Here is a 25860-nt window from a genome sequence, read left to right as displayed (position 1 = left end):
AACATTTGTGCTGCTAGCTTCTACGAGCAGCAAGCTATTTATTTTAACCGTCAACAACGTAGTCTCAGCTCCACAACAAAGCATTCTTGTTCGTCTATCTAACTCATAACACACTTAAGGCTATACTGCCAACTAGTGGTCACTTGATAGTACTGCTATCATTACAAGATCAAGTCTACTTTGACTCTCTGAACCCTCTTGGAGGTCAGAGGATCAACAGGCTGATTCTGAGTTTGGCCTCCCAGAGAAGGAAGTGGTCTGAGACTTACTCCAGGACCTGGACTTTGTGCAGATGTGTGATGAGGACCAGCAGCAGCTGGTCTCTGAGCTGACAGTGACTGAGGTCCAGCTCAGTCAGTCCTTCACAGGAGTCCAGCATCTGGACCAGACCTCCACAGACCCTCTGGTCCAGTGTGGTGTGACTGAGGTCCAGCTCTCCACCCAGAGCTCCACACAGGGACTCGGCCCGTCTCACTGTGTCCCTCTCAGAGTGGACAGGAATCAGGGACAGCAGCTGGAGGAGGACACTTTTACTGACTCTGAACAGGACAAACAGAGCAACAACCAACCTGACAAATCACGTTGTAATGCTTATGCTTCATCTGATCGTATGAACGCGATCATGTGAAATGTGAAAAAGGTAAAGTTTCCATCACTACATGTTGACTTTGACTAACAACTAGAACTGGAAGACTGATGAGGACTGCAGATGTGAACTGAGGTGTAATTTGTGTGAGAAAACTTCTCCACTTGGCCTGATTGTGTTTTTTGCTTCTGTGTTTGTAAAGTTCAAATGGAAAATCAGCCACTTACCAGGAGAATCCTCCTCTGCTTGATGAAGTAAAAAAACATCCAGAACAGTGGATTTCTGCCCTCTGGTGGCCAAAGCACAAAACTAGAACATCATGTTTTATCAAAAGCAACACAACTTATAGATATGCAGCACTTCCACCAAGTGATTCAAAATACAATAGAAATTATTGTAGTTGGGATTTTCCCGTGTGAGATAAAACTGAATAAGTCGGTTGAAATTAATGAAAGGAAACAGAGAAACTTTATTTACAGCATAAAGGCCTTTGTTTTTATTTACAAGATGAGTCAGGATTATGGTTTCATAACTATGATTGTAAAAAGTTTGGACTGAATCATTACCAAAGATGAGGTCATGATAAACTAAAAGATAACGGTGGAACATCCCCAGAAACAGATGAAGGACTGAAAACCTGGAACTGAGGCTCCAAGTGGGCAGATATCAGTTGGAGTTCGCCAGGAGACTGAGTGTTTTTTTTTTTTTTTTTAATATATATTTTTATTGAACATTTTGTGCAAAGCAGAGCATTACAAAAACATAAACATTAAATAAATAAAATGAAAATTGGTGAATCCGCAGCGATTTTAACATTCTTTTGGCCAAGCCATTGACAGTAAGCCGGATCGCAGTCTTTGTGCAGAGGAGAAGTCCAAGTAGTCTAAGAAAGGGTCCCAGGTCTTGTAAAATGCATATGGCTTATTCATCAACAGAGTGGAGAAAGCCTCCATTGGTATTATGGCAATAACCGTTTGGAGCCACTGATGATGGGAGGGGGCTTCATCCGAAAACCATTGCATCATTATGCACTTTCGAGCGCAATGTAGCAGTATATGCAACAGCTTTCGCTTACCAAATCGCATAGGCAGTTCGTCCTCCAGACCAAGGAGACAAGTTTGAGCACTCAAGTTCAAATGGAACTTAAAAATTGTACAGAGCTTATCAATAATTGATTCCCAGAACTGCAAAATAGGTGGGCAATCCCACAAACAGTGGAAAAGGGTACCAACAGCGGAATGACATTTGTTACATATTTCAGATAATGAAGAATACATTTTATGCCTTTTCTCAGGAGTTATAAAGAGCCTATGCAGAATCTTAAATTGTCTCTCCCAGATGGAATTGGAGACAAGAGCCTTAAAAGGCCGGTTACAAAGTTCATCCCAGGATTCAGCTGTAATAGGTCCCAAATCCGTTTCCCACCGCTTTTTAACTTTATCTGCATTGTCCTTATTGAGTTTAGATAGGATATTCTAAACTGATTTTGAAAAAGATTTAAGTTTTGTGGTTTTTAGGATCAGAGATTCCATCTGGGAGATAGACATTTGGCCATCACATTCCTTTAGCCTACCAAGAATGAAATGTTTCACCTGCATATATCTGAAAACATCTCCACTACTAATACCGTATTTGTCTTTCACTTGTTGAAATGACAAAATTGCATCTCCGTCGACCAAGTCACCAACTGTTTTAATTCCCCGAAACCACTCAGAAAACCCTGCATTAAGGCCCGGGATAAAATCAGGATTTTGGTGGATTGGGGTGAGTAAAGAAAAATGTTTTTTATAACCTTCTAAACTTCTCACTTTATGGCAGATACTTAGCATATTTTTCAATAATAAATTGTCCTTTGCGAGAAGTGAGGATTTCGGAGGGGAAATGTAAAGTAGATTCCACAAGGGGATATCGTTTAAGGAAGCGGATTCAGCACTTAAATAGATTGAACCCTGATCCGATCTGTACCATTCTAAAAGAAATTTAAATTGAGCAGACCAGAGGTAAAGTGGTAGCGACGGAGCTGCAAGACCACCCATACGTATTGGGAGAGAGAGGTAGCTGTATCTTAACCTGGGTCTTTTTCTGTTCCAAATAAATGAGACTATAGAACTATTTAATTTTGCTAAAACTCTTGAAGAAAGAACAAGGGGCAACATCTGGAATAAATATAAGAGGCGTGGTAGGATGTTCATTTTGACAAGGTGTATACGACCCAGCAGGGATAGTGGTAGACTGCACCATCTGTCCAAGTCCCGGTTAACAGCTTGAATAAGAGGAGTGTAATTAAGATTGTATAAGTCCTTTAAATTAGGAGAGATCTTAAAACCTAAATAGGTGAATCCATTCGGAGACCAACGAAAAGGCCGAGAAATACTAGGGGAGGCTTTGTATGAACTAGAAAGAGGCATAGCCTCGCTCTTAGAAAAATAAATTTTATAACCCGAGAAGCTGCTATATTGGGTGATTAGATTGATCAATTTTGGAATAGACCTGGATGGTGAGTTCAAAAAAATTAGGACATCGTCAGCATAGAGAGATATCCTACGCTGACAATTATTTAAAAGAAGCCCTTCAATACAGGGGTCCATCCTAATAGCAGCAGCTAGGGGTTCCATAGCTAGGGCAAACAACAAGGGGCTTAAAGGGCATCCCTGCCTACTTCCACGTTCAATGCTGAAATTATTGGATTTATGGCCATTAGTGATCACTGCCGAGAGAGGTGATGCGTACAAGATTCGTATCCAATTAATGAACCCATCAGTCATACCAAACTTTTGGAGAGTAAAAAATAGATAAGGCCACTCGAGCCTATCAAAGGCCTTCTCTGCATCAAGAGAAATAATCATAGAATCAGAATTGAACGCGGAAGAGTGCTGGATGAGGTTAAGTAGACGTCTTACGTTGTGTGTAGAGTATCGACCTCGGATGAATCCCGTTTGGTCATTATGAATAATGCTGGGCAAGATTGTTTCCAAGCGTGAGGCCAGTGTCTTTGCAAGAATTTTCAAATCAATGTTTAAGACTGATATGGGTCTATAAGAAGAACACTCCTCTGGGGGTTTATCCTTCTTCAGAACCAGGGAAATATTGGCCTCTAATAGGGAAGGAGGCAGAGCCCCACTTGCAAACGAAGAATCAACCATTTCAGACAGAGGAGAGAGTAGGATTTGACTGAATTTCTTGTAAAATTCCCCATTGAATCCGTCCGGCCCTGGGGCCTTGTTATTTGGTAGTCGCTGAATGATTTTTAGAATTTCACTACGTGTGATCGGTTTAGACAATTCCTCTTTCTGAATTTCCGTAATTTGAGGCAAATCAAGGTTCTGAAAAAAGGAAGACATATCTTGATAATTGGATGATTTAAATTGAGAAGTGTATAATTGCTTATAAAATGTCTTAAATGTATCATTAATCACTATATTATCGCAGTTGAGTATACCTAATGCATCCTTAATGCAAGGAATATTGCGGGATGATCCCTTATTTTTAAGAATATTAGCAAGGTAGCGATTAGGTTTGTTCGCAAATTCATATAGCCTCTGTTTCATAAAAAATATAGATTTCTCGGCCTTTTTTGTCAGCAACCCTTCCAAGGCTGTCTTAGTCACATGGATCTCACCTCTTAGCTGTTCAGAAGGAGAGAGGTTGTGTTTTATTTGTAATTCATGTAATTTCAGTTCTAGTTTTCTTTGTTCCATTTGAGTCCTCTTTTTGAGCCCAGCAGAATATGATATAACCAGACCACGTGTATAGGCTTTTAAAGTGTCCCAGAGTAATCCAGGGGATACATCTGGGGTTTTATTATCTTGTATAAAATTATTCAAATGGTCATTCAGGAACTTTTCAAATTTTGGATCATGAATCAGGAAGTTATTAAATCTCCAATTATAATTTCGAAAATTTGCGTTAAGATTATCTAATTCAACAAAAACCGGTGCGTGGTCTGATATAATTATATCACCAATTCTACAATTAACAATGTTGCCTAGTGACACCTTGGGGGTAAATACAAAGTCAATTCTAGAACTTGTTTTATGTACCCCTGAAAAAAACGTGAATTCCTTGTCTTTAGGGTGTAGCACACGCCATGTATCAACCAATTCAAGCTCTGCACAAGTGTCTAAGAGCGCCTTGGCCCTTTTAGATGTAGGAACCTGAGTTGCAAGAGATTTATCCATAGATGATGAGAAGTAGCAGTTAAAATCACCCGCTATGACCGTATTGTCACAGATCCAATCGGAAAAAGAGGAGAAAGCAAGTGTGATGAGGTCAAGTGATTGAACAGGGGGAAAATAAACATTTAAAAATGAAATGGGTTTACTATGCAATGTGCCCTTGAGTAATAAATATCTACCAGATTTATCACAAACAGATTGTGTATTTGTCAGAGGCAGATGTTTGTGTATCAGAATGGCTACGCCACGACTCCTACTTGTGAAAGACGAGTAAAACACTTGTCCCACCCAGTCGCGTTTCAACTTTAGATGCTCATCAGATGTCAAATGTGTCTCTTGTAACAGGGCTACATGTATATTTTCCTTTTTCAGGTAGTTAAGGATTTTCTTACGTTTTATGGGACTATGAATACCCCCCACATTCCAGCTACACACTTTTAGAGACGTACTAGGATTAGCCATTATAATTTAAAGCAAGTACTAAACCATGCCACAGAAATAAGGATATTCTCAAAATAACAAACCAGGATGCACCAGTTTGGAAAAGTATGAAAAATAAAATATGCTCTGCTTTGCTGAGGGAAGAACAAAAACTATTTACAAAAAACAAAAACACAAAAAAGGAGAAACACAGAAGGGTCAGACGATGGTCGAAAACACCCAATAAGGGGTGCAAGCTAACCTTCCCAACTAAATAGGGAAGGATGCTGGACCAGGCTGTCATTAAATGGAACGAACTACAGCCAGACCTGCAGCTACCTTAGAAAAAAAAAACATGTCAGAGAAAGCTACATTCTGAATTATATGCACACATATTTGCAGGAGATATATAGACACGGATTAACAAAAAATAATGTCCAAAGTCTTACCATGTATACAGCGCATTATCAACTAGAATATCCTGTTCATGTTGTAAATACCACATCTGATGCTTAGGGTGAGCGAGAAGCGGGGGATGAAAATGATCCAGCACCGGGCAATGTATCCAGGAATCCCACGGCGTCCTCCGGATGCTTGAAGATTTTTTCTTCTCCATTGTGCTTAATTCTGAGGAAAGCTGGGTAGAGCAGCGCAAATGGGATGCCTTTCTCTCTGAGACGATTCTTGACTGGGAGGAATGCCTGACGTTTCCTGGACACCGCTGCAGAAAAATCCTCAAATATCATGATCTTAGCGCCCTTGTAATTCAAAGTTTGTTTTTTCCTGGCCTCTTGCATGATCCGGGCTTTGTCCTGGAAGTTGTGAAGTTTGACGATGAAAACTCGTGGCCTCTGTCCCGGGAGGGAGCGATAGCGGGGGGATATGCGATGGCAGCGGTCGACCTTAACTATACCCCCTTTAAAGTCTACGCCAACTAGCTGGGGGAGCCAGGATTTCGTAAAGGAGACAGGGTCGGTACCTTCGCTGTGCTCGGGGAGACCAACAATCCGAATGTTGCAGCGCCGGTTCCTGTTCTCCATGTCGTCAATCTTTTCGAGTGCTGAGTCCATTTTGACTTTCATGTCGGCAAGTTGCACGTCTTGAATGGTGATCGTATCTTCCAGGCTTGATATTCGCTCCTCAGCGGTCGTGAGGCGTGTGTCTAATACAACTATGTCAGAAGAGCATGCCTGTAGTTTCTGAAGAACAGGGTCAACCTTTTTGTCAAAAGATGTCTCCACCGCTTTTAAAACCTCCGCAGTAATCCTCGCCACTAAATTGTCGACATCCCAAGGTTCAGCCGAGAGAATAGAGGGCGGCGTGGCAGCCGCCATTGCGCTTACCCCTTCGGCCTCGGTAGTCGTGGTATGCGTAGACGAGCCAATTTCTCCCGTTTTTGACTGTTTTGCAACAACAGATGTGATTTTCTTTTGTGTCGGCATTCTTGCATGCGTAGATACACTGGTTTAGTCGTGAATTCTTGTAGCAATATAGCTGAATCGGATATCGAGCTGCAGGAGCTGTAGCGAGAAGCTGTTACTCCGCCATTAGCGTCACGTGACCCCCCAGGAGACTGAGTGTTGATGAAGACTTGAAGATTTTCTGGCTCAATTGAAGAATGAACCATTAGAAATCTCATGTGGATGAACTGAGTCAATAAATCAAACTGGACAAAATCTGTCCAAGAGGAAGCAGATGTTTGACAGCAGCAGCTGGTAGAAAATCTGTTTTATTGGTAAAGAGCTGCAGGACCTGATGAAGGAAACAACTAAAGTCTGACAAAACTGAACAACAAGATCTTCATGTGTGGAACAAAGCAGAGTTCTGGGAGTCTGATGGACTGATGAGAATAAAGTGGACTGTTTGGGCAGAACATCTGGAGGCAGAAGGACCAGAAGAACAGCATCAATAGTCCTGTTGGTGGCTTTGAAGCTGCTAAACTAGAGCATGTGAGCAGCAGCATGGATTCTCTCAAACACCAGGATGGTTACAAGAACAATGTGAGGAAACTGAAGCTCACTGGACTTTCAGCAGGACCAGCATCCAAAGCAAACGTCCACCAAAGCCTGCTCCAGGATTCCTTCCTGGAAAGTCCTGGAGGTTCGTCTCAGTCCTGGATTTAATCCCAGTTAAAATCTTTGGAGAGATTTAAAGAAAGCAGCAGCTCAGAAAACAAAGAATATCAGTGATCTGGAAGCTTCTGAACACGAGGAACCAACTGAAGGTGAAGAAGAGAGAAACTAGAACAAACATTTACTGGAGCTCAGAAAGGTCAAAGGATGTTGACATTAAATATGAACTCTGAGCTCAACAAGCTGCTTCTGGACCTTTGAGGACTAAACTGGATTCATCTTCAGAGCTGGTTGTCTCCTCAACATGATGGGATCAAAAACCACTAAAATGTGCTTCATGAAACTCTCTCTGGGCACCAAGGCTTCAGCTGACATGTTTCCAGGACACTTTGTTCTCATCAGCTCAATGTGTTGCAGGTAGAGAAGCTCAACAACTTTGACTGCAGCAGGAAATAGAAAGTCAAATGAAATATGATCCTGCAGTGACAGAAACATCCTGAAACTTACTGCACACTCTGCAACCTGACATCAACCTCCAACGTTTCATGTCAACATTAACTGCAGTTCTCCATCATTCACAGTGTGGAGCTGCAACACTAAACTACACAGTGACAACAACACACTTTACACTGGTTCCCAGTCCACCTCCCAGTAACATGGTCCAGTCAGAGTCTCTACACACCAGCTGCTGCTGCTTCAACCTCTGGATCATCAGGACACACTTCATCCTCTCAGCACAAACACCGTCCTGATCAGCATCACTCCCAGCTGCAGAGAGAAGAAAGAACAGAGGAGATCAATGAGTTTGATCAGCAGATCATCAGGACTTCAGCTGTGTTCAGAGCAGCAGCTTCATGTTAATGTGTTGAAGTGAACACACTGAGCTTCAAGCTCACACACCTGCACACACTGTCAGCATCAGGTGTGTTTCTCTGCACATTTCACAGTGGAAACAAACTGCTGACAGTCATCAAGCTTCATTACTGCACAAACCTCTTCACTCATGGATTTACTGCTGCTCCATTTAAACCAACAGTCTCTGAGTGTCCATCAACATCTCATCTGGCCCTCAAACATCAGCTGACAAACCAACGTGGAGGCTGTCAGTCAACACATTTGGAAGAATCAGACACAAGGACACAGATCCAGATGTGACTGCTGGACCTGAGCAGAGCTTCTGCTCTGTAGAAGCACCTCATGGTTCCTACATGAGATGATGCTGCTGTGAAATAAGAGCTGCTGGTTTGCAGGCTTCAGTCTCACTGATCTTAGAGCTGTGACAAACATCAGACTGATCAGCTGATCACTGTTTAAATGAGATGACAAACAGTGAGATCAGATCTGATGGACACTTTGATGAAGGAGGACCACTGTCTCTGCACATCTGGAAGGCTGTCAGCTGGAATCAGCTTGATTTCCTAAACACATCAACACAACAACAACAGTCGGCTTCACATCCACTCAAACACACCATGACAACAAGCTTGTGGCTCCTCTGATTGGCTGACTGCTGTCTCTGTGTTTCTGTCACTGTTCTGCTCTCAGAGCTTGACTGAGAAGCTGCAGGTTTACAGGAGACTCTGGATCTTTGCTTTGATACTGACTGTGTTTAGTAGAAAACTGCTGAAAGCAGCAGAGACTGATGGAACCTTCTACTGACCTCAGAGTCTTCAGGCTGCAGTCTGGATTCTCCACAAGATCTAACAGATGTTTCACTCCTGAATCCTGCAGTTTGTTTCCTCTCAGGTCCAGATGTTCCAGATGGGAGGGGTTGGACTTCAGAGCTGAGACCAGAGAATCACAGCTGATCTCTGACAAACTACAGACCTCCAATCTGCGTAAAGAATAAAAGATGTAGATAAAATCATTGATGATCCATCAGATGTGTTCAGGTTCTGAATGTGCAGATCAACATTACTTTGTCCTCATCAATCAGCTTTTCTCTAAAAGCAGCAGAGTGACTTTGTCCTTCTGTTATTGTGGATCATCATCATGTCAGCCTTCTACACACATCATCCACATGTCAGCACAACATTCATCCACCTATTCATGTCCACACATCAATAACATGCTGCATCATCAACAGGATCAGGATCAGTCAAAGAAAACTCAACACAAACCAAAGAAATATTTCTACTTCACTCACTAAACTTTGTCACTTCAAACTGATCTGAGTTCAGAAGATCTTCTGGATCCAGATGTGACTCTTCAGCACAAATTACAAACATTTATTTACTTTCACTGCTAAGACTCAACATTTTCTACACTTTCTGCTCCAAACAATCGTCTCTTGTCACAACACACTAAAGAAAACAGAAAATATGAACCAGAGCAGATTTACAGCTTCATGGATGGAAGTTCTGTTGAACATAAATGAGCTTCAGTTGTCATTAAACACATCAGATCTACAACAGTAAAAGACAGACAGTGAACTGACCTCAGATCCTTCAGGATGCAGCCTGGATTCTCCAGAAAACCACTCAGATGTTTCACTCCTGAATCCTGCAGCTTGTTCCAGCTCAGGTTGAGATGTTCCAGATGGGAGGGGTTGGACTTCAGAGCTGAGACCAGAGAATCACAGCTGATCTCTGACAACCTGCAGCCCTCCAATCTGAATAAAGAATAAAAGATGTGAGTTGAGGAGACAAAGTTCCTGATTGAAATCATTCAGAGTTTCATCATGAGTTCAGAGCTGAAGAAGCTTCAGAACGTCCAAGTTTAGAAAATGGAAACTCCAAACAGCTGAAGCCAACAGGATGCAGCTTCAAACAGTCCAACAGAAGCAGTGAAGAAGAGCTTCATTAATATTAATGACAACATGCTGCTGCTTCAATAAAGACGGAGTGACTTCAGCTCTGAAACTCTGCAGCTCCACCACTGGCTCCATCCACACAAACTCATGCTGAGCAACAAACACCAGGAAAAACACTCGGACATTTATTTCACTTTCTGCTCAGAGTCACACAAACACACAAGAAGGAAACGTGGACAAAATGAGGCTCCAGACCCTAAAATATCTTCATGTTCTGGAACCATGGAGACGTTTCAATCAGGACTCTACATTCAGATGATTTCATTATTGATCCATCTGTCATTGATAGTGGAAAGTGTCCATCACAGTTTTCAGAGGACCAGGTGACGTCTTCAAACTCTTTTCTCAAACACAAACATCTTCATTTTCAAATGACACAAAGCAGAGAAAAGAAGAAAATCAGCAGAAACTGAAGCAGAAAATGTTCCCATTGTTCCTGATAAATGACTTCAACTGTTCATCAACTGTCACAACTTTTGCTGCCAATTGAGGTATCTTGGATTTGAACATTTCACTTTCTAAAACATCACATGGCTTCATCCAAGAGTAACATGAAAACAACAATTTTATAATTCGTTCATGTATTTATACCAGAACATTTGGACACATCAGTGGTTCAGCTGATCTTCTCTGTATTTGACATGAAACTGAATTCTCATCAGCTTCTCTCACACCTGCACACTCTGAATCTGGAATAATTTTATGGAAATACAGTTGAAACCAGAAGTTTACATACATTGTATAAAAAGACACATTGTCACACTGTCTGACAAAATCAAAATTTTTTATTTATTTTATTTTTTTTTTTCACCATTTCAGCTTAGTGGAACTGAGTCAGGTTTGTAGGCAGCCTTGCTCGCACATGCATTTTTTGCATCAAACTTTCAGTCTGATGTGCACCAATGAACAAAACATCAGAAACATTTCCATCATGGTTTCACTCATTTATCCAGTAAAACATCAAACTGGTTCTACTTTGTTCACTATCAACACTTTATCTTTTCTACCACATTAAACTGAATATTTGTGGTTTTAAAATGTTGCTGGAACAAAACCAGACATTTCAAGACGTCACCTTCAACTCTGACAAACTGGGATCAACATTTTTCAGTTTTTAACATCTGATGAACTAAACTACTGAAATAACTGACAGCTCCATCAATAATAAAAACAACTGTTAGTTGCTGCTGTCAGTTTGAATTGAAGAGAAACATGAGGTCAGATATGAGCTGAAGTTGTTCTGAAATGTGCAGCTCAACATTTCTCTGCCACAGTCAAAGGACGAAAGCAGAGAAGAAGAAAACAGACGTTACCATGAAGATCCTCAGTGAGGATCAGTAGAACATCAGCCTGATGGCTGCAGTTTAGAGTCACCTCAACTTTACATCACATTCATCTCAGCACACAAAGAAAACATGATGTCTGACCTCAGATCCTTCAGGATGCAGTCTGGACTCTCCAGAAAGCCACACAGATGTTTCACTCCTGAATCTTGCAGGTTGTTCTCACTCAGGTCCAGATGTTCCAGATGGGAGGGGTTGGACTTCAGAGCTGAGACCAGAGAATCACAGCTGATCTCTGACAAACTGCAGCTCTCCAATCTGAATAAAGAATAAAAGATGCAGATAAAATCATTGATGATCCATCAGATGTGTTCAGGTTCTGAATGTGCAGCTCAACATTACTTTGTCCTCATCAATCAGCTTTTCTCTAAAAGCAGCAGAGTGACTTTGTCCTTCTGTTATTGTGGATCATCATCATGTCAGCCTTCTACACACATCATCCACATGTCAGCACAACATTCATCCACCTATTCATGTCCACACATCAATAACATTTGCTGACCTCAGTCCACTCTCTCATTACAGGATCAACATCAAATCTCTACATTCTTTCATTTATTCCATCACCTTCTTCTTCTGTGGAAATCAGCTTCATAGCTTTGTCTCATTCAAATCTTCCACTGAAAATTTACGAACCACAAACCAGGATTTCATTTGAATATATTGAAAACAGTGAGTGAACTGACCTGAGAGTCTCCAGTTTACAGTTTGGACTCTGCAGTCCATCAGAAAGATGCTTCACTCCTGAATCCTGCAGGTTCTGGTTCCAGCTCAGGTCCAGTTCTATCAGATGGGAGGGGTTGGACTTCAGAGCTGAGGCCACGACTTCACAGTGACTCTCTGAGAGTTCACAGTGAGAAAGTCTGTAATGATACATAAATGACAAAACATATTAACATGAAATCAAACATTTTATATTTCGTTCGTGAGTTTGATAGCAGAACATTTGGACACATCAGTGGTTCAGCTGATCTTCTCTGTATTTGACATGAAACTGAATTCTCATCAGCTTCTCTCACACCTGCACACTCTGAATCTGGAATAATTTTATAGAAATATAAATAATCTAAATGTTGAATCTGCAGATGGAGGACAGAAGATGGACTTCCATTCAGGCTTCCATACTGTCCACACTCTGTCAGTGTGATCTGATCCATGTCTGACTCCACAAAGTTCTCAGGAGAACATCTGGATCAGAAGAACATTTTCTGTCCACTGTTTTTACTGGGACTTTACAGTTCCAACTGAAAGATGATGATGTCTCTGCTGTGGATCTGCTGCTGTCAGCTTCACCTCCATCACTCAACATTTACAGTCTGCTGTCAAACGCTACACAAATCAAACTGATCACTGGACAACATCACACCTGAACATCATTAATATGAACATCAGGAAATATTCTCATGTGACGACAGACGACTGAGTCAACTTTTCTCCTCAATATTCTTCTCCAGATTCTGAGAAACTTGTTCAGCAGAAACACAAAGAACAAACCAATATAGCTGAATTATTTCCACCATAACGTCTCACAAACATGTCATCAGGGTTTGTAGCTTTAAAACACAACTCTGACCTTTGAGTGAATCAGATCTCTGGAAACAGTCTGACTTCTACCATTCTGCTCTGATAACCTGAGTTTCTTTCTGTGAGAAACTGAAGATGAGTAAAGACATAAACACTGGACAATAAAATGCATCAGTCTTTGTATGATCAGTACTTTATGGAGTCTCATGTCCAAGTTAACAAGTTTTAGATAGAAACTGTTGGACAAGTGACTGAATCACTTCACTGATCTCTGGATTATTCTCCACCTGAGAAACCAAATCATTGTTTCAGCATCAATATTATCTCATCATTGTCACGTGTGACCAAAGCAGCTGCTTCAGGTAAACTTAGATACTAGTTTAAATTAGAGGAATTATCTGTTTAACTATCTAGTGCTGCAAAACAACTTCTAAATCTTTTAGATGAATGAAACCTTATACAAAAAGAATAAATAAAGAGCAACTCAAGAAAAATACTGAAAATCCATTCAAGTTGTTCTCCCAGACTTTAGAAAATGATTCAGATCATATTTTTAACTCCACAGAGGAGTGAATAAAATCTGCTTTCAGAAGATCCTCATGTCATAATAACTTGAGTGTTTTCACTGAAAACTGTCTGAACCTCCAACATGTTGTGATAAAGTGATGCTGTGATAAAACCTGGACAAGAACATCTACAGTTCTTCATGTGTTTCAGTAGATCTGCATGTTTCCTCCATCAGTCAAAGGAAGAAACACAAAAGAAAAAACTATCAGATGAACAATTATTAGAATGAAACAGAAAACAGTTCTTAATTTAACTACTTTAAATACAATCAACTAAAATAAATCTACATTTTCACAGCATTAGAAACATCTCAAGAACATCTGAGACTAAACACAGATGACATGTGATGTTTGAAATAAACAAGTGGAACACTGAGAATAATGAGAATGTTCTGGTGAGAACATCTGAAGAACTGAACTACTGATCTACACTGACTGATCATGTTCATCACATCTGGACTCACCGAGCCTTTCTGCAGTTCCTCACAGCTGGAATCAGTCTACACTGTCCCTCCCTTGTTGTTCTGTACTTCTTCAGGTCCAACTCATCCAGAACCTCCTCTGACATCTGCAGCATGTAGGCCAGAGCTGAGCAGTGGATCTCAGAGAGTTCCTTTTCTGATCTGTTCTCTGACTGCAGGAACTCTTCAATCTCCTGATGTATTGAGAGATCCTTCATCTCCATCAGACAGTGGAAGATGTTGATGCTTCTCTCTGGAGACATTCCATAACTGTTCATCTCCTTCAGGTTGTTGATGACTCTCTGGATCATTTCTGGATGATTCTCTGTCCGACCCAGCAGACCTCCTAAGAGTCTCTGGTTGGACTCCAGACAGAGGCCATGAAGGAAGCGAACAAACCAGGTCCAGGTAACCATTTTTACTGCTGAGGGATTTCTCCATGACTCTCTTCAGGAACACATCCAGAGTGTCTCTGTTCTTGTCTTTCCAGTCTTCTCCCAGGAAGTCCTCCAGAACCTTCTGGTTCCTGTTGGTGTAACAGTGGAACATGTAGACTGCAGCCAGAAACTCCTGAACACTCAGATGGACGAAGCAGAACACCTTGTCCTGGTACAGTCCACTCTCCTCTTTAAAGATCTGTGTGAACACTCCTGAGTACACTGAGGCTGCTTCCAGATCGATGCCACACTCTGTCAGGTCGGACTCATAGAAGATCAGGTTTCCTCTCTGAAGCTGCTCAAAAGCCAGTTTTCCCAGAGACTCAATCATCCTCCTGCTGTCTAGATCTGTCTCAGCTCCTCCATCGTACTTGATCTTCTTGACTTTGGCCTGAACCACCAGGTGGTGGATGAACATCTCAGTCAGGGTTCTGGGCAGATCTCCTCCCTCTCTGGATCTCAGCAGCTTCTCCAGAACTGTAGCAGTGATCCAGCAGAACACTGGGATGTGGCACATGATGTGGAGGATTCGTGACTTCTTCATGTGGGAGATGATGCTGCTGGCCTGCTTCTTATCTCTGAATCTCTTCCTGAAGTACTCCTCCTTCTGTGGGTCAGTGAACCCTCTGACCTCCGTCACCATGTCCACACAGTCAGGAGGGATCTGATTGGCTGCTGCAGGTCGTGTGGTTATCCAGAGGCAAGCAGAGGGAAGCAGCTTCCCCCTGATCAGGTTTGTCAGCAGCACATCCACTGAGGTGGACTCTGTAACATCAGTCAGGATCTCATTGTTGTGGAAGTCCAGAGGAAGGCGACACTCATCCAGACCGTCAAAGATCAACACAACCTGGAAGTCTTCAAAGCTGCAGATTTCTGCTGCTTTGGTTTCAATGAAACAGTGATGAACAAGTTCCACCAAGCTGAACTTTCTCTTTGTCAGTAAATTCAACTCTCTGAAAGTCAATGGAAACATGAAGTGGATGTCCTGGTTGCTTTTGTCTTCAGCCCAGTCCAGAGTGAACTTCTGTGTTAACACTGTTTTCCCGATGCCAGCCACTCCCAGTGTCATCACAGTTCTGATTGGTCTGTCTCTTCCAGATGAGTCTTTAAAGATGTCTTCTGGTCTGATGGTTGTTTCTGCTCTGTCTGCTTTCCTGGATGCTGCTTCAATCAGTCTGACCTCATGTTCATCATTGACCTCTGCAGTCCCTCCCTCTGTGATGTACAGCTCTGTGTAGATCTCATTCAGGAAGGTTTTCTGTCCTGCTTTAGCTATGCCCTCAAATACACACTGGAACCTCTTCTTTAGGTTAGAATTGAGTTTGTCTTGACACCCAGACAGAATCTCTGAATCAAAAACAACAAATTACACAAATGAGAAACTGCACAAAATGAGCAAATCACGTGTCACCTACTTCTGTCAACAGGTTGCTATCATGTAGAACTATGAAAAATCTAAATCTTTTTACTGCAAATAATTCCAGATAGTAATTTTGGTAGAAAATCGTTCATGCTGTGAGCTATTGTATGTATTTTCCCACTCAGTGACTTTCAGTGCAGCCAATTATTTTTAACTTACAGCCACACGCTGGAGCTGTTAAACTTTAAACTTCACTCATTTAGACACGATATTCAATGTTTAAGTCTGTAATGACTTCCGGTTTGCATCTGATGGAGTAGGGTGCAGTCAAGGGGAGCTTCAACAAAATATATTCGTAACATAGGCATTTGAACCCCTGGCGACTGGGAAACTGGATATGCACCGACTTTATGTCACTGTATAACAAGCTCCTGTATATATGATAAAGAATCTCAGCAAAGAGAGAAGAAAACAACTTCAGAAAACTATTTCTTACTTTGTGACTGGTAGCTCGATGATGGCGGATGACGCTATGGAGACTACACCTGAGAACACATCTGAATCCACACGCTCTCTGCAGGTGTTGCGTAAAGAACTGCAGACTTCCAGAGAAGTGGGACTGGCCGAGATTAAATCTGAGATTGCGATGTCATTTAAGGAACTAAAGGCTGATATGTCCTCTCTTCGCAAAGAAACAACATCAGACATTCACGCCATGCATGATGAGCTAGCCGGCTAGCTAGCACGGCTTCAATCGGCGCAGCCAGCAACGACGAAGAAATGGGGACCACACTCAGTGTAACGATAGGTAGAGTAACAGTGCTGGAGCAAACCCAACAAACACTCACAAAAGAATACAAGAAACTACAAGACAGGTACCTTGATCTGGAAAATAGAAGCAGAAGACAGAACCTCCAGCTGTTGGTGTTAAAGAGGGAGCTGAGGAGGGTAACATGACGAGGTTCCTGTCAGAGTTTTTCCCCACTGTGCTGGGTGCTTCCAACTTCAATTCCCCGGTCAAGATGGACCGAGCACATCATATACTAGCCCAAGAGCCGATTGCAAAGGAGAGACCCCGTGCTATACTTGTTCACCTGCATCACTATGCAGACAAACAGAAGATACTGGATCTTGGCAGAGCGAAAGGCCAACTCACATACAAGCAGTCCCAGATACACATCTTTCCAGACATGAACCCTGAGGTCAGCAGACGGCGCACCGCTTTCAACCCAGTGAAAAGAAAACTCTGAGACGCTAACGGTACCTACAGCTTGTTTTATCCAGCTAGACTTGTCATCACCACAGATGGGAATAGACACTCTTTTGACTCTCCCCAAGCTGCCGAAGATTTCTACAATCAGAAGATTGCCAAGACGAACTAAGCTTCGGGCAGACAGTGTTACTTGTCACAGTTTGATCTAAACTTTTCCACACAACACAATGAAGAACCTGTGGCAGCTGTTAATAACAGGTCATAACAAATGTGAGCTCAATTAACAGTTTGAAATTAGTTTTTTTGAAATTAAAACTAAGTAAAATCTGAAGGTTAAAAGCGAAGTTATAAAAAACATGTCAATGTGTTAATTCAGATCACACAATCTCAGCAGATGATGATGAACATTCTGAACATTATGCAGGCATGGATAATTTTATCCCAGCAGAGACTGATTTCGCTAATCATGTGAATGTATGAGTGACTTAATTTTCAGTACTTTAGATTAACTACTCTGTTTGTAAGGAAACTAATCTAACATAAACTGAGGGTCAGATGCCTTAACATACTATAGGTTAATTAGGAGCCCAGGAATCAAGAGAAGCCTGTTCCTCTTTTTTCTTCTTGTTTTTTGTTTGGTCGATCTTCATGCTGTGTGAATCAGCAAGGCGCTGTGGCATAAGTTTTCTTTTCCACTTCTACTTAGTTGGGAAGTGGAAGGTGTAAGGTGGGTAAATGTATTTTTCTGAAGAGTTAAAGGTTCTGTGTTGTTCGAAGGTTGACACGTGTGTACGGTTTTACATGCTTTTCCTCAATTTGATTTTCATTTACTTCCTCTTTAGTTCTTTCACTCCCCATGTCTTCCTTGATGTGTGTTCACATTCACTCTCGTCTTAACTCAAAACCATGGGGGGGCAGTCATTATAATCAACAAGAATATACCTTTCACCCTGTCAGATGTAATGTCAGAAGTTAATGGTCGGTAAATAACAGTGACGGGGAAGATCTACAATACACCAGTGATATTGGCAAACATCTATGCCCCCAACTATGATGATGAGAGGTTCATCTGCTCAGTTCTCACTTCTTTATCCAACCTTCATGCCAACCACCTCATACTAGCCGGAGACTTTAATTTTGTCATAGATCCGATATTGGAAAGATCCTCAAATAAACCTCAATCTCTCACTAAATCACCAGAGCGGCTCAGGAACTTCATGAGCACTGCCGGTGTAATAAACCCTTGGAGACACTTGTATCCAGATCAACAAAAATACTCCTTTTTTCTCAGCCTCACAATTCCTTCTCCAGGATCGATTACTTTCTCATAGATTCTAAATTGCTTCCAGCAGTGAAATATAGGAAGATTCTTTCTATTAGGATTCTTTCCATTAATTGCTGTTGAACTCATTTTGTGTATGTGTGTATTGAGAAATGTGTGTGTCTGTGTGTTTGTGCGTATTTAGAGGTATAGAAAGTATAATGTACTTTTAAAATACACAACCACGTGAAGTTTGATGATATACTTCTTGGAAAATGTCCACATAGGCTTTATTTAAAACCTTAAACTAAGAGACTAGAGACACCAACTGCAGTGTGTTTGCTTTGGTTGTCCAAATGGACAAAGTGTGTTTGGGATAAATCTCGGGGCTATTTTCTGCAGTTCCTGAACTCATTTTGACTTTAATTGTAAGCATGTGCTGATAGCTGTTTTATGTTTTTGTCAAATTTTGGGAGGCAGTTTTAGTGTGGTTTAGTTTTCTACTGGTTTTTGATCAGTAATGTGTCTCCTGTGTGTGGAGACATGAAGAATTAGGTCAGAAAATATTGGCAGATTCAAGCCAGTGATTCCCAGGTGGATAATATGTTTTATGTTCTCCCCAGATTTTGTCAGATCTGATTTGTCGATCACATTTCCCCAGGAAACTTTGTATTCATGGTTTGTGCTGCTGTGCTGACATTTTTGATCCTATTATTGCCTGTCCCAGATGTATCATGTTAATGAATCATTCTAACATCTATGTGTTCTACTTGGTATCTCTGGAACATCCCTTACCTGTAGGTTCTTTGATGGTTCCTGAGATTTTCCGCACCAGATCAATTTTATTCATCTTCATTAAAACCTTCTCAGTAACTTTAATGGCATTTGTAGTCCCATAGATCTGGACCATTTGATCCACAGTGTTGACCCTGTTTGTCTTCTCCAAGTGAGACTTTGGGATTGATTTGAAGTCTCCTAGGACTCCTTCCTGGTTCAAGTACCATTTGAAGTTTTCAAAGTCCTCATCTCCCAACTCTTTCAAAGTCCTCAGAAGGACTTCTTGAGGCGTCGTCATCTTTCACCCTGTAAAAATCAAACAGATATGACAAAAAATAAATCATTGCTGTGAAAACAGCTGCACAGTTTACGATTCACCACCAGCCTACATGCTTGAAGCAGCTGTTGTAGATATTTTCAGTAACAAGTGAAACTGCTTCATTTTTTTGATTTAAGAGATATCTGGGGATCACAATAGCACTTGTCACAAGCTGCTCACAACCAGTGGCAAAGAGGAGAAAAGTCTAAGATGCCACATCTATGTTTCATTTCAAAAGGAATATGAGGACAAACAATGATAAGCTTGAGGTGTGAGGAATCCAAGTGTCAGTAGTGTTGGTGGTGGGTGGATGAATGAGGCATGAGTGTGAATGTTACCAGCGACAAACAAGTGAGGAAACAAACTACAGACAAGAGGTGTGGATCCTAGAGGAGAGAGAGACGATGTTTAGACCAAAGTAACCTGAGTGGAGGCCTACAGAGGTAGAACCAGTTCAGTCTAATGATCCTCCCCAACACCTGAATATAGTCAACATCTTAACTGGATGGTTGGAGAAATAAAGTCCAGTCAGTCTCTGGTTTGGGTTTTACACTGACTATGTGATTATGGGCAGTAAAAACCACCAGGGGCAACACTTCACAATCAATGGAAACATTGAAGTGCTGCAAAGTCCACACCAGAACCATCGTCTGCTTTTCAGTGACCCAGTAGTTTAGTTCATGTTTATTAATCTTCTTTGAAAAGAAACTCTCAGGACAATCCATGCTCAGGGAATTCTACTGCAAAACAATAACAACAACAACAACAATAACACCCTAGCATCCACTTGGTTGGCATCTCTGTAGTCTGAATGGCTGGTCAAGGTGTGCTGTCAATAACACTGGAGATAAAAACAACAGAGCTTTTACTCCTTGAAATCCCTCCTGACATTGTGGAGTCCAGATAAACTCAGTTCTCTCCTTTAACAGGTCTGTCAGCAGGGAAACTAACGTTGCAAAGTTTTAACAAAACCAAACATTCCCAAGAGACGTCTCAGCTCCTTTCTGATTTCTGGTTGGAGAAACTGCTGCACAGCTGAGATCTTGGCTCTGGGTGGACTTGGTCTTGGTCCACCATCTTCCTAAGGAATGTTACAGTGGCCTTGGAAAAGTCACACTTTGTCAAGTTGATAGTTACTGTGTCCAGACCAGCTATCAAACAGAATGCGGTTAATAAACAGGTTCACTCATAGAAAACTCTGTTCATAGAAAACAGATTATGTAGATAAAATGACTTGGTGCCAACTTGGGTAAATCTGACATTAGAACACCTTACAGCAGGATTTTTTTCCATCATCGTTTATCATACATCAGTCTGCATGTGAGACATTCAGGGAACATGAGGAAATTGTACAGTCCATTGATGCACAAATGTTCCACAAATTTTCTCATTGAAATATTTTATATATATCAAGACACTGTCAACCTTTACATCAATGCAAAACTGGTATTTAATGAGGTAAAAATCCTAAAAGTGAATGAATATTTGGTTGTGATCATCAGGACTGATGTTGGTTTAAAAATCTAACTTAGTGAAAGTTGAAAATAATATTAATGGAGGATATTTTTATGGCAGATTCTGGACGAGGTCCTTCAGAAAGTAAAGCTCCAAATGCTGCTGCTGCTCCTCACGATTTTCCTCTTGACTTCTCTGTTTCATGGTTTCTAGTCTTTCCTCTATTTCAAGCCTCAGTCGCTGCAGCTCCAACTGCTGCTTTAACTAGAACTGCAATAACTCCCTCTGCTGTCCACAAGTTAAATTACCGTCTAAGTCTCACACTGACTCCTGGCCGACTAACAGGCTGCTTCCAAAGCTCACCAGCCTCAATCAGGTCCAGCTTCCAACTAACCTTTACACTCACTTCAGGCTTCCTATCAGCAGTTTCTATCCCATAATGCTCTGTATTTGTAGAAGCTGCTCCTTGGTGCACTGATCCAGAGAGACTCTGAAGGAGCCTGAAAGAAGCTCTTCACAACTGAAGACATGCTCTCAATGATCAACCAGAATAGTTCAGAACAAACACCAGACCAGAGGGAAGAACTACAAAGCAAGTTCAACATAGCCGGACTTTCTTTGTGGAAGTCGGATCAACAAAAACTAAAACCTCAGTCAGAGTTAACAAACCAGGGACTAAACACACCTCTAACAAGCACAATCAACATCATGCACACACCTGAGATTTCCTCTCACTCACTGATTGGCTGAAGGATCCAAAAGCAGAAACCCTGCCAGCTAAAGCAGATCAAGCAGTTTTCTAACAAGCGATCCGTCTGGAACATAAAGCAGTTGAAGAATAAAACCACGGTAGGATGCGTCTGCAGAGCAAGAGGCTACACACTTCTTCTAAGGCTGCACGTTTAGAGCACTTTTTTTTAGACAACTAGATCACTAAAGTGCATAACTTAGGGTTTTAAATGATGATTTCACTCAAAATATACTGAGAATTTAAAAGGTTTATTCAAGGAGTTTTCCACTTTCCCAATAAGTTTGTCTATTTTTTTGGTGATTACAACTTGTGGTTCTGAAAACAGACTGTAAGTCAAAAGAAATCACACATTTACAAAAACGTTACCAGATATTAAAGTGGAACTAAACCCTCAGTGAAACCAGGTTTTCATGCACTGTTTGAAAACTACATTCTGTTTGTTTAATGCCGGTTTTTATAAATTTGGTGTCATAATAACATCAGCATTGATGTGTTTCATCATAGTACAGTCATATCATTTATTTTACAGCTCAAAAAACATGTTTAAGTGTTAAGTACCTCTTTAAGTTTTTAATTGGACACATCAGATTGATCATAGTTAATAATGAAGATTATCAAAGGAAAAACAGAGTTCAGTCAGTGTGAATCTGGTAGGAGACAGTAAAGAATGAAGAGGAAGGGAAGCATCAGCAGCTTTTTACAGCCTAAAAGAAGAGAGGAGGAAGAACATCCCAGAGAGGAGATGGAGGAGGAAGAGTTCAGAGAGAGAGAAATGAAGGCATGCAGAGATCAGACAGAGAAAAGGAAATCAGAGACTATCTCTGGTCCAGCTGCTCCTCATGGGATGAATATTACTTTAGTATTATATATCTGAGGAAGAATAATTACCTTTTAGGGCTAAATATGATCTGATGGAGTTCATCTTTTCATTTGAAGATCATAAGTAGACCCTTAATTCTTCAGAATATCCAGATATTGGAATTCTAGAGTGAAAAATGTCAGAAATGTCCCAAATAAAGAGCATGAATCCTAAAAGCTGCTAGTGTCTGTATTCAGCTCTTGTAGATCCATGTCGTCTTTATGCTGCACTGGCTTTGATCACTGATGGAAGTCATGAGTGTGAATGGAGATCCTTGTTCTACTTCTGTTCTACCACAAACATATGGTCCACACTATGTTCTAGTTCTATGTGTGTTGTTGAAAAATCACATGTTCAAAGCATTTCCATCCTACAACTGTTGCACTGAAGTTCTGCTGATAAGAACAACTCATGTTTAGAACTGAGAACAAATACAAATGATATTTACTGATAAAACACATTGATTTCAGCATCAGTTTGATAACTGCTGCTGGTTGGGAACAACATGTCTGAAGATTTGGTTTTAGGAAAAAAAAAAATTCATTTCATGTTTTAATTGTGTCACAACAATGTTGTTTTTGAGTTAAAATATGACGAATGATTCAATCAGTTTTATGTTCTATAGATATATAAAGATAAAAACCAGTTTAAAGTGTCTTTTACTCACATTCAGACGGAGAAAACAAGCTGCAACACGAAGATGGTAAAAGCAGAACTAACTTGAGGAACAGGCAGTGGCCGTGACATCACTGTTGTCAGGGCAACGAAGCAGGAAACAGATTTCAACATGATCTGACAACATCACTTCACAGAGGGAACTAGCTGCCAAACCTAACAGGAGACGCTACTCCAATCCAAAGAGACGTCACCAAACCCCAGACAACGGACACAACAACAAGACAAACACCTGAACTACTGGAAACACAAACCAGGGACTAAACACACCTGTCACAAGCACAATCAACATCATGCACACACCTGACATTTCCTCTCATTCACTGATTGGCTGAAGGATCCAAAAGCAGAAACCCTGCCAGCTAAAGCAGATCAAGCAGTTTTCTAACAAACGCTCCGTCTGGAACATGAAGCAGAGCAAGAAAACAACACAAAACACATGACACACAACATCAGCTCCAGCTGGATCAGTGCTCTGCTCTGATTTTGGGGGAGTTTAATGACTGGAATGATCCATGAACCAGATCCGGGGCTCTTCAGAAAACACTGGGGGCTACAGCTTGGGATGTCCGGCTCTAATGACGCCACTGAGTCCAAACAACAAACTGAGTCTCACTAAACAGCACATTTCAGTCACCAGTTTGGTGTTGAGGATAAAACAGGATCACATGAAATGTCCAGTCCTCAGTCTGATGGGACGTCTGTGTCCTCTGGAAGAAAACTTCTCTCTGTCTGCACACTTGCTTTGAAAGACACTGAGCCTCATGTTTGTGTTTGTTGGTGATGAAGGAGGAACCTCAGAGACTGCAATCAATCAAAGTTCTACTGACAGATCTTGCTTCAACTCCCTTACAAATAACTAAAAACTTTTAAATCTCCTGACCTGTGAATGTTTTATTTATTTGGAATATGGACATTAATGCTGCCAAATTAAATATTATCACTAATACATGTGATGGTTCGCATTTTTTGTCCAAATGGATCAACAAGACGCATCCTGATAGACAATAAAAGACACACACACACACACACACACACACACACACACACACACACACACACACACACACACACACACACACACACACACACACACACACACACACACACACGTCCTCTTCAGTTTAATTCATGTCCTCGCTATAATTAATTCCCACCAACACAGAGCTGTCTATGGCTTCCTGACAGAGATGAGCTAACAAGCTAACAAGCTAACAAGCTAACAGTTGGTTTAGCAGCAGCCTCCATTAGCTAAATGTGGCAGTTTGTGGTCTTTAACGACGACTTAAAACATCGTTTGTTTCTCACACTTTGGCAGGTTAACGATAACTGATCTGTACAGCTGAAGACATCTGAACTACATCAGTTTAGGGACGTTTCTCCTCAAACTTCACACACATTCACAGATTTTAGCCGCTAACGGACAACTTTTTAGTCCCATGAAGGAGCGAACACGGAGCTGTGGAGCCTCATTTCTGCTGCTGCAACTAAACTAACAGCTAGAAAACACTTTAAAGTGTCTTTTACTCACCTTCACACGGAGAAAACAAGCTGCGACACCAGGACTGACCAGGTAAAACTCACCTCAGGAACAGGAAGGACTCACATACTTGTCAAGAACAGACTTGTGTACTTGTTACTGAGAAACAGCCTGAGCTTCATGTTTGTGCTTGTTGGTGATGAAGGCAACAGTCTGCATCTGCAGAGCTGCAGGCACTGAGAGAACTGCATATTTGGAGCATTTTTATGGACAGTTACCACAATAGATGATCACTAAAATGCACAACTTATGATGTAAATGCACAACTTACGGTTTTAAAGGATAATTTCATTCAAAATATACTGAGAATTTAAAAGGTTTTTTCAAGGAGTTTTCCACTTTCATTTTGGCCCCAATAAGTTTGTCTACAGAGACAGAGGCTGTACTTTGAAGACCACACAGATTATTCCACACAAAGTACTACTTCATATCCTACCTAAGATTTTAAAGGTTTAATTCACCCAAATAGTCCTTACTATAATATCATAACTTGGTTGCTGAGACTTGTGTTAAGCAACATGAAATTTATACGCCTTTACCCATTATGTTTTGAGCCATGCTTTTATTCTGAAGGAGGTGTGCACCTCCTATGACTTTGTGTATATATATATATATATATATATATATACATGCACACATATATATGACCTGTTTTTACATAAGTATGTAAAAAAGTTTATATATTTTATATATGTATATATTTTTTTAATATATATATATATATATATATATATATATATATATATATATATATATATATATATATATATATATATATATATATATATATATTTTATATATATATATATATATATATATATATATATATATATATATATATACACACATACGTGTGTGTGTGTGTGTGTGTGTGTGTAAACAGTTTTTTCATTTAAACAAGAATATGCAGTGCTGCATAATTTCATCTGATTCCATTTCGTTGTTTTTCACAGAAAGATCAAGGATGTCAAACTCATTTTAGTTCAGGGGCCACATAAAGCCCAATTTGATTTCCAGTGACCCGAACCACTAAAATCACAGCATAACATAAACATAAATAACCAAACTCCAATTTTTTTCTATTGTTTTAGTTCAAAAAGGTACATTCTGAAAATGTTCACATTTAAGGAATTATCTTTTTACAAGACATCATGAACAATCTGAAATTTTTTAAGAAAAACACGTTCAGTTTCAACAACATTATGCCTCAATTTTTCATTTATTTACACATTACAACCTATAGATCACAGTGTG

General features: G+C 40.6%; 1 protein-coding gene across 1 annotated transcript; it reads right to left on the bottom strand.

The window, feature by feature from the left end:
- LOC129348256 (NACHT, LRR and PYD domains-containing protein 12-like) lies at positions 1 to 24718 on the bottom strand. The gene is given in 9 exon segments (XM_055008283.1): positions 1 to 8021; positions 8914 to 9087; positions 9691 to 9864; positions 11493 to 11666; positions 12095 to 12271; positions 13963 to 14357; positions 14359 to 15743; positions 19026 to 19313; positions 24598 to 24718. Coding segments are annotated over 8 exon segments (2769 nt in total). The 5' UTR covers positions 19306 to 19313; positions 24598 to 24718; the 3' UTR covers positions 1 to 8011.
- Between the last annotated feature and the right edge of the window lie 1142 nt (positions 24719 to 25860).

The sequence above is a fragment of the Amphiprion ocellaris genome, chromosome 24 (genome assembly GCF_022539595.1).
Source record: "Amphiprion ocellaris isolate individual 3 ecotype Okinawa chromosome 24, ASM2253959v1, whole genome shotgun sequence".
Taxonomy (NCBI): Eukaryota; Metazoa; Chordata; class Actinopteri; family Pomacentridae; genus Amphiprion; species Amphiprion ocellaris.
This window is presented reverse-complemented; position numbering and strand designations above follow the sequence as displayed.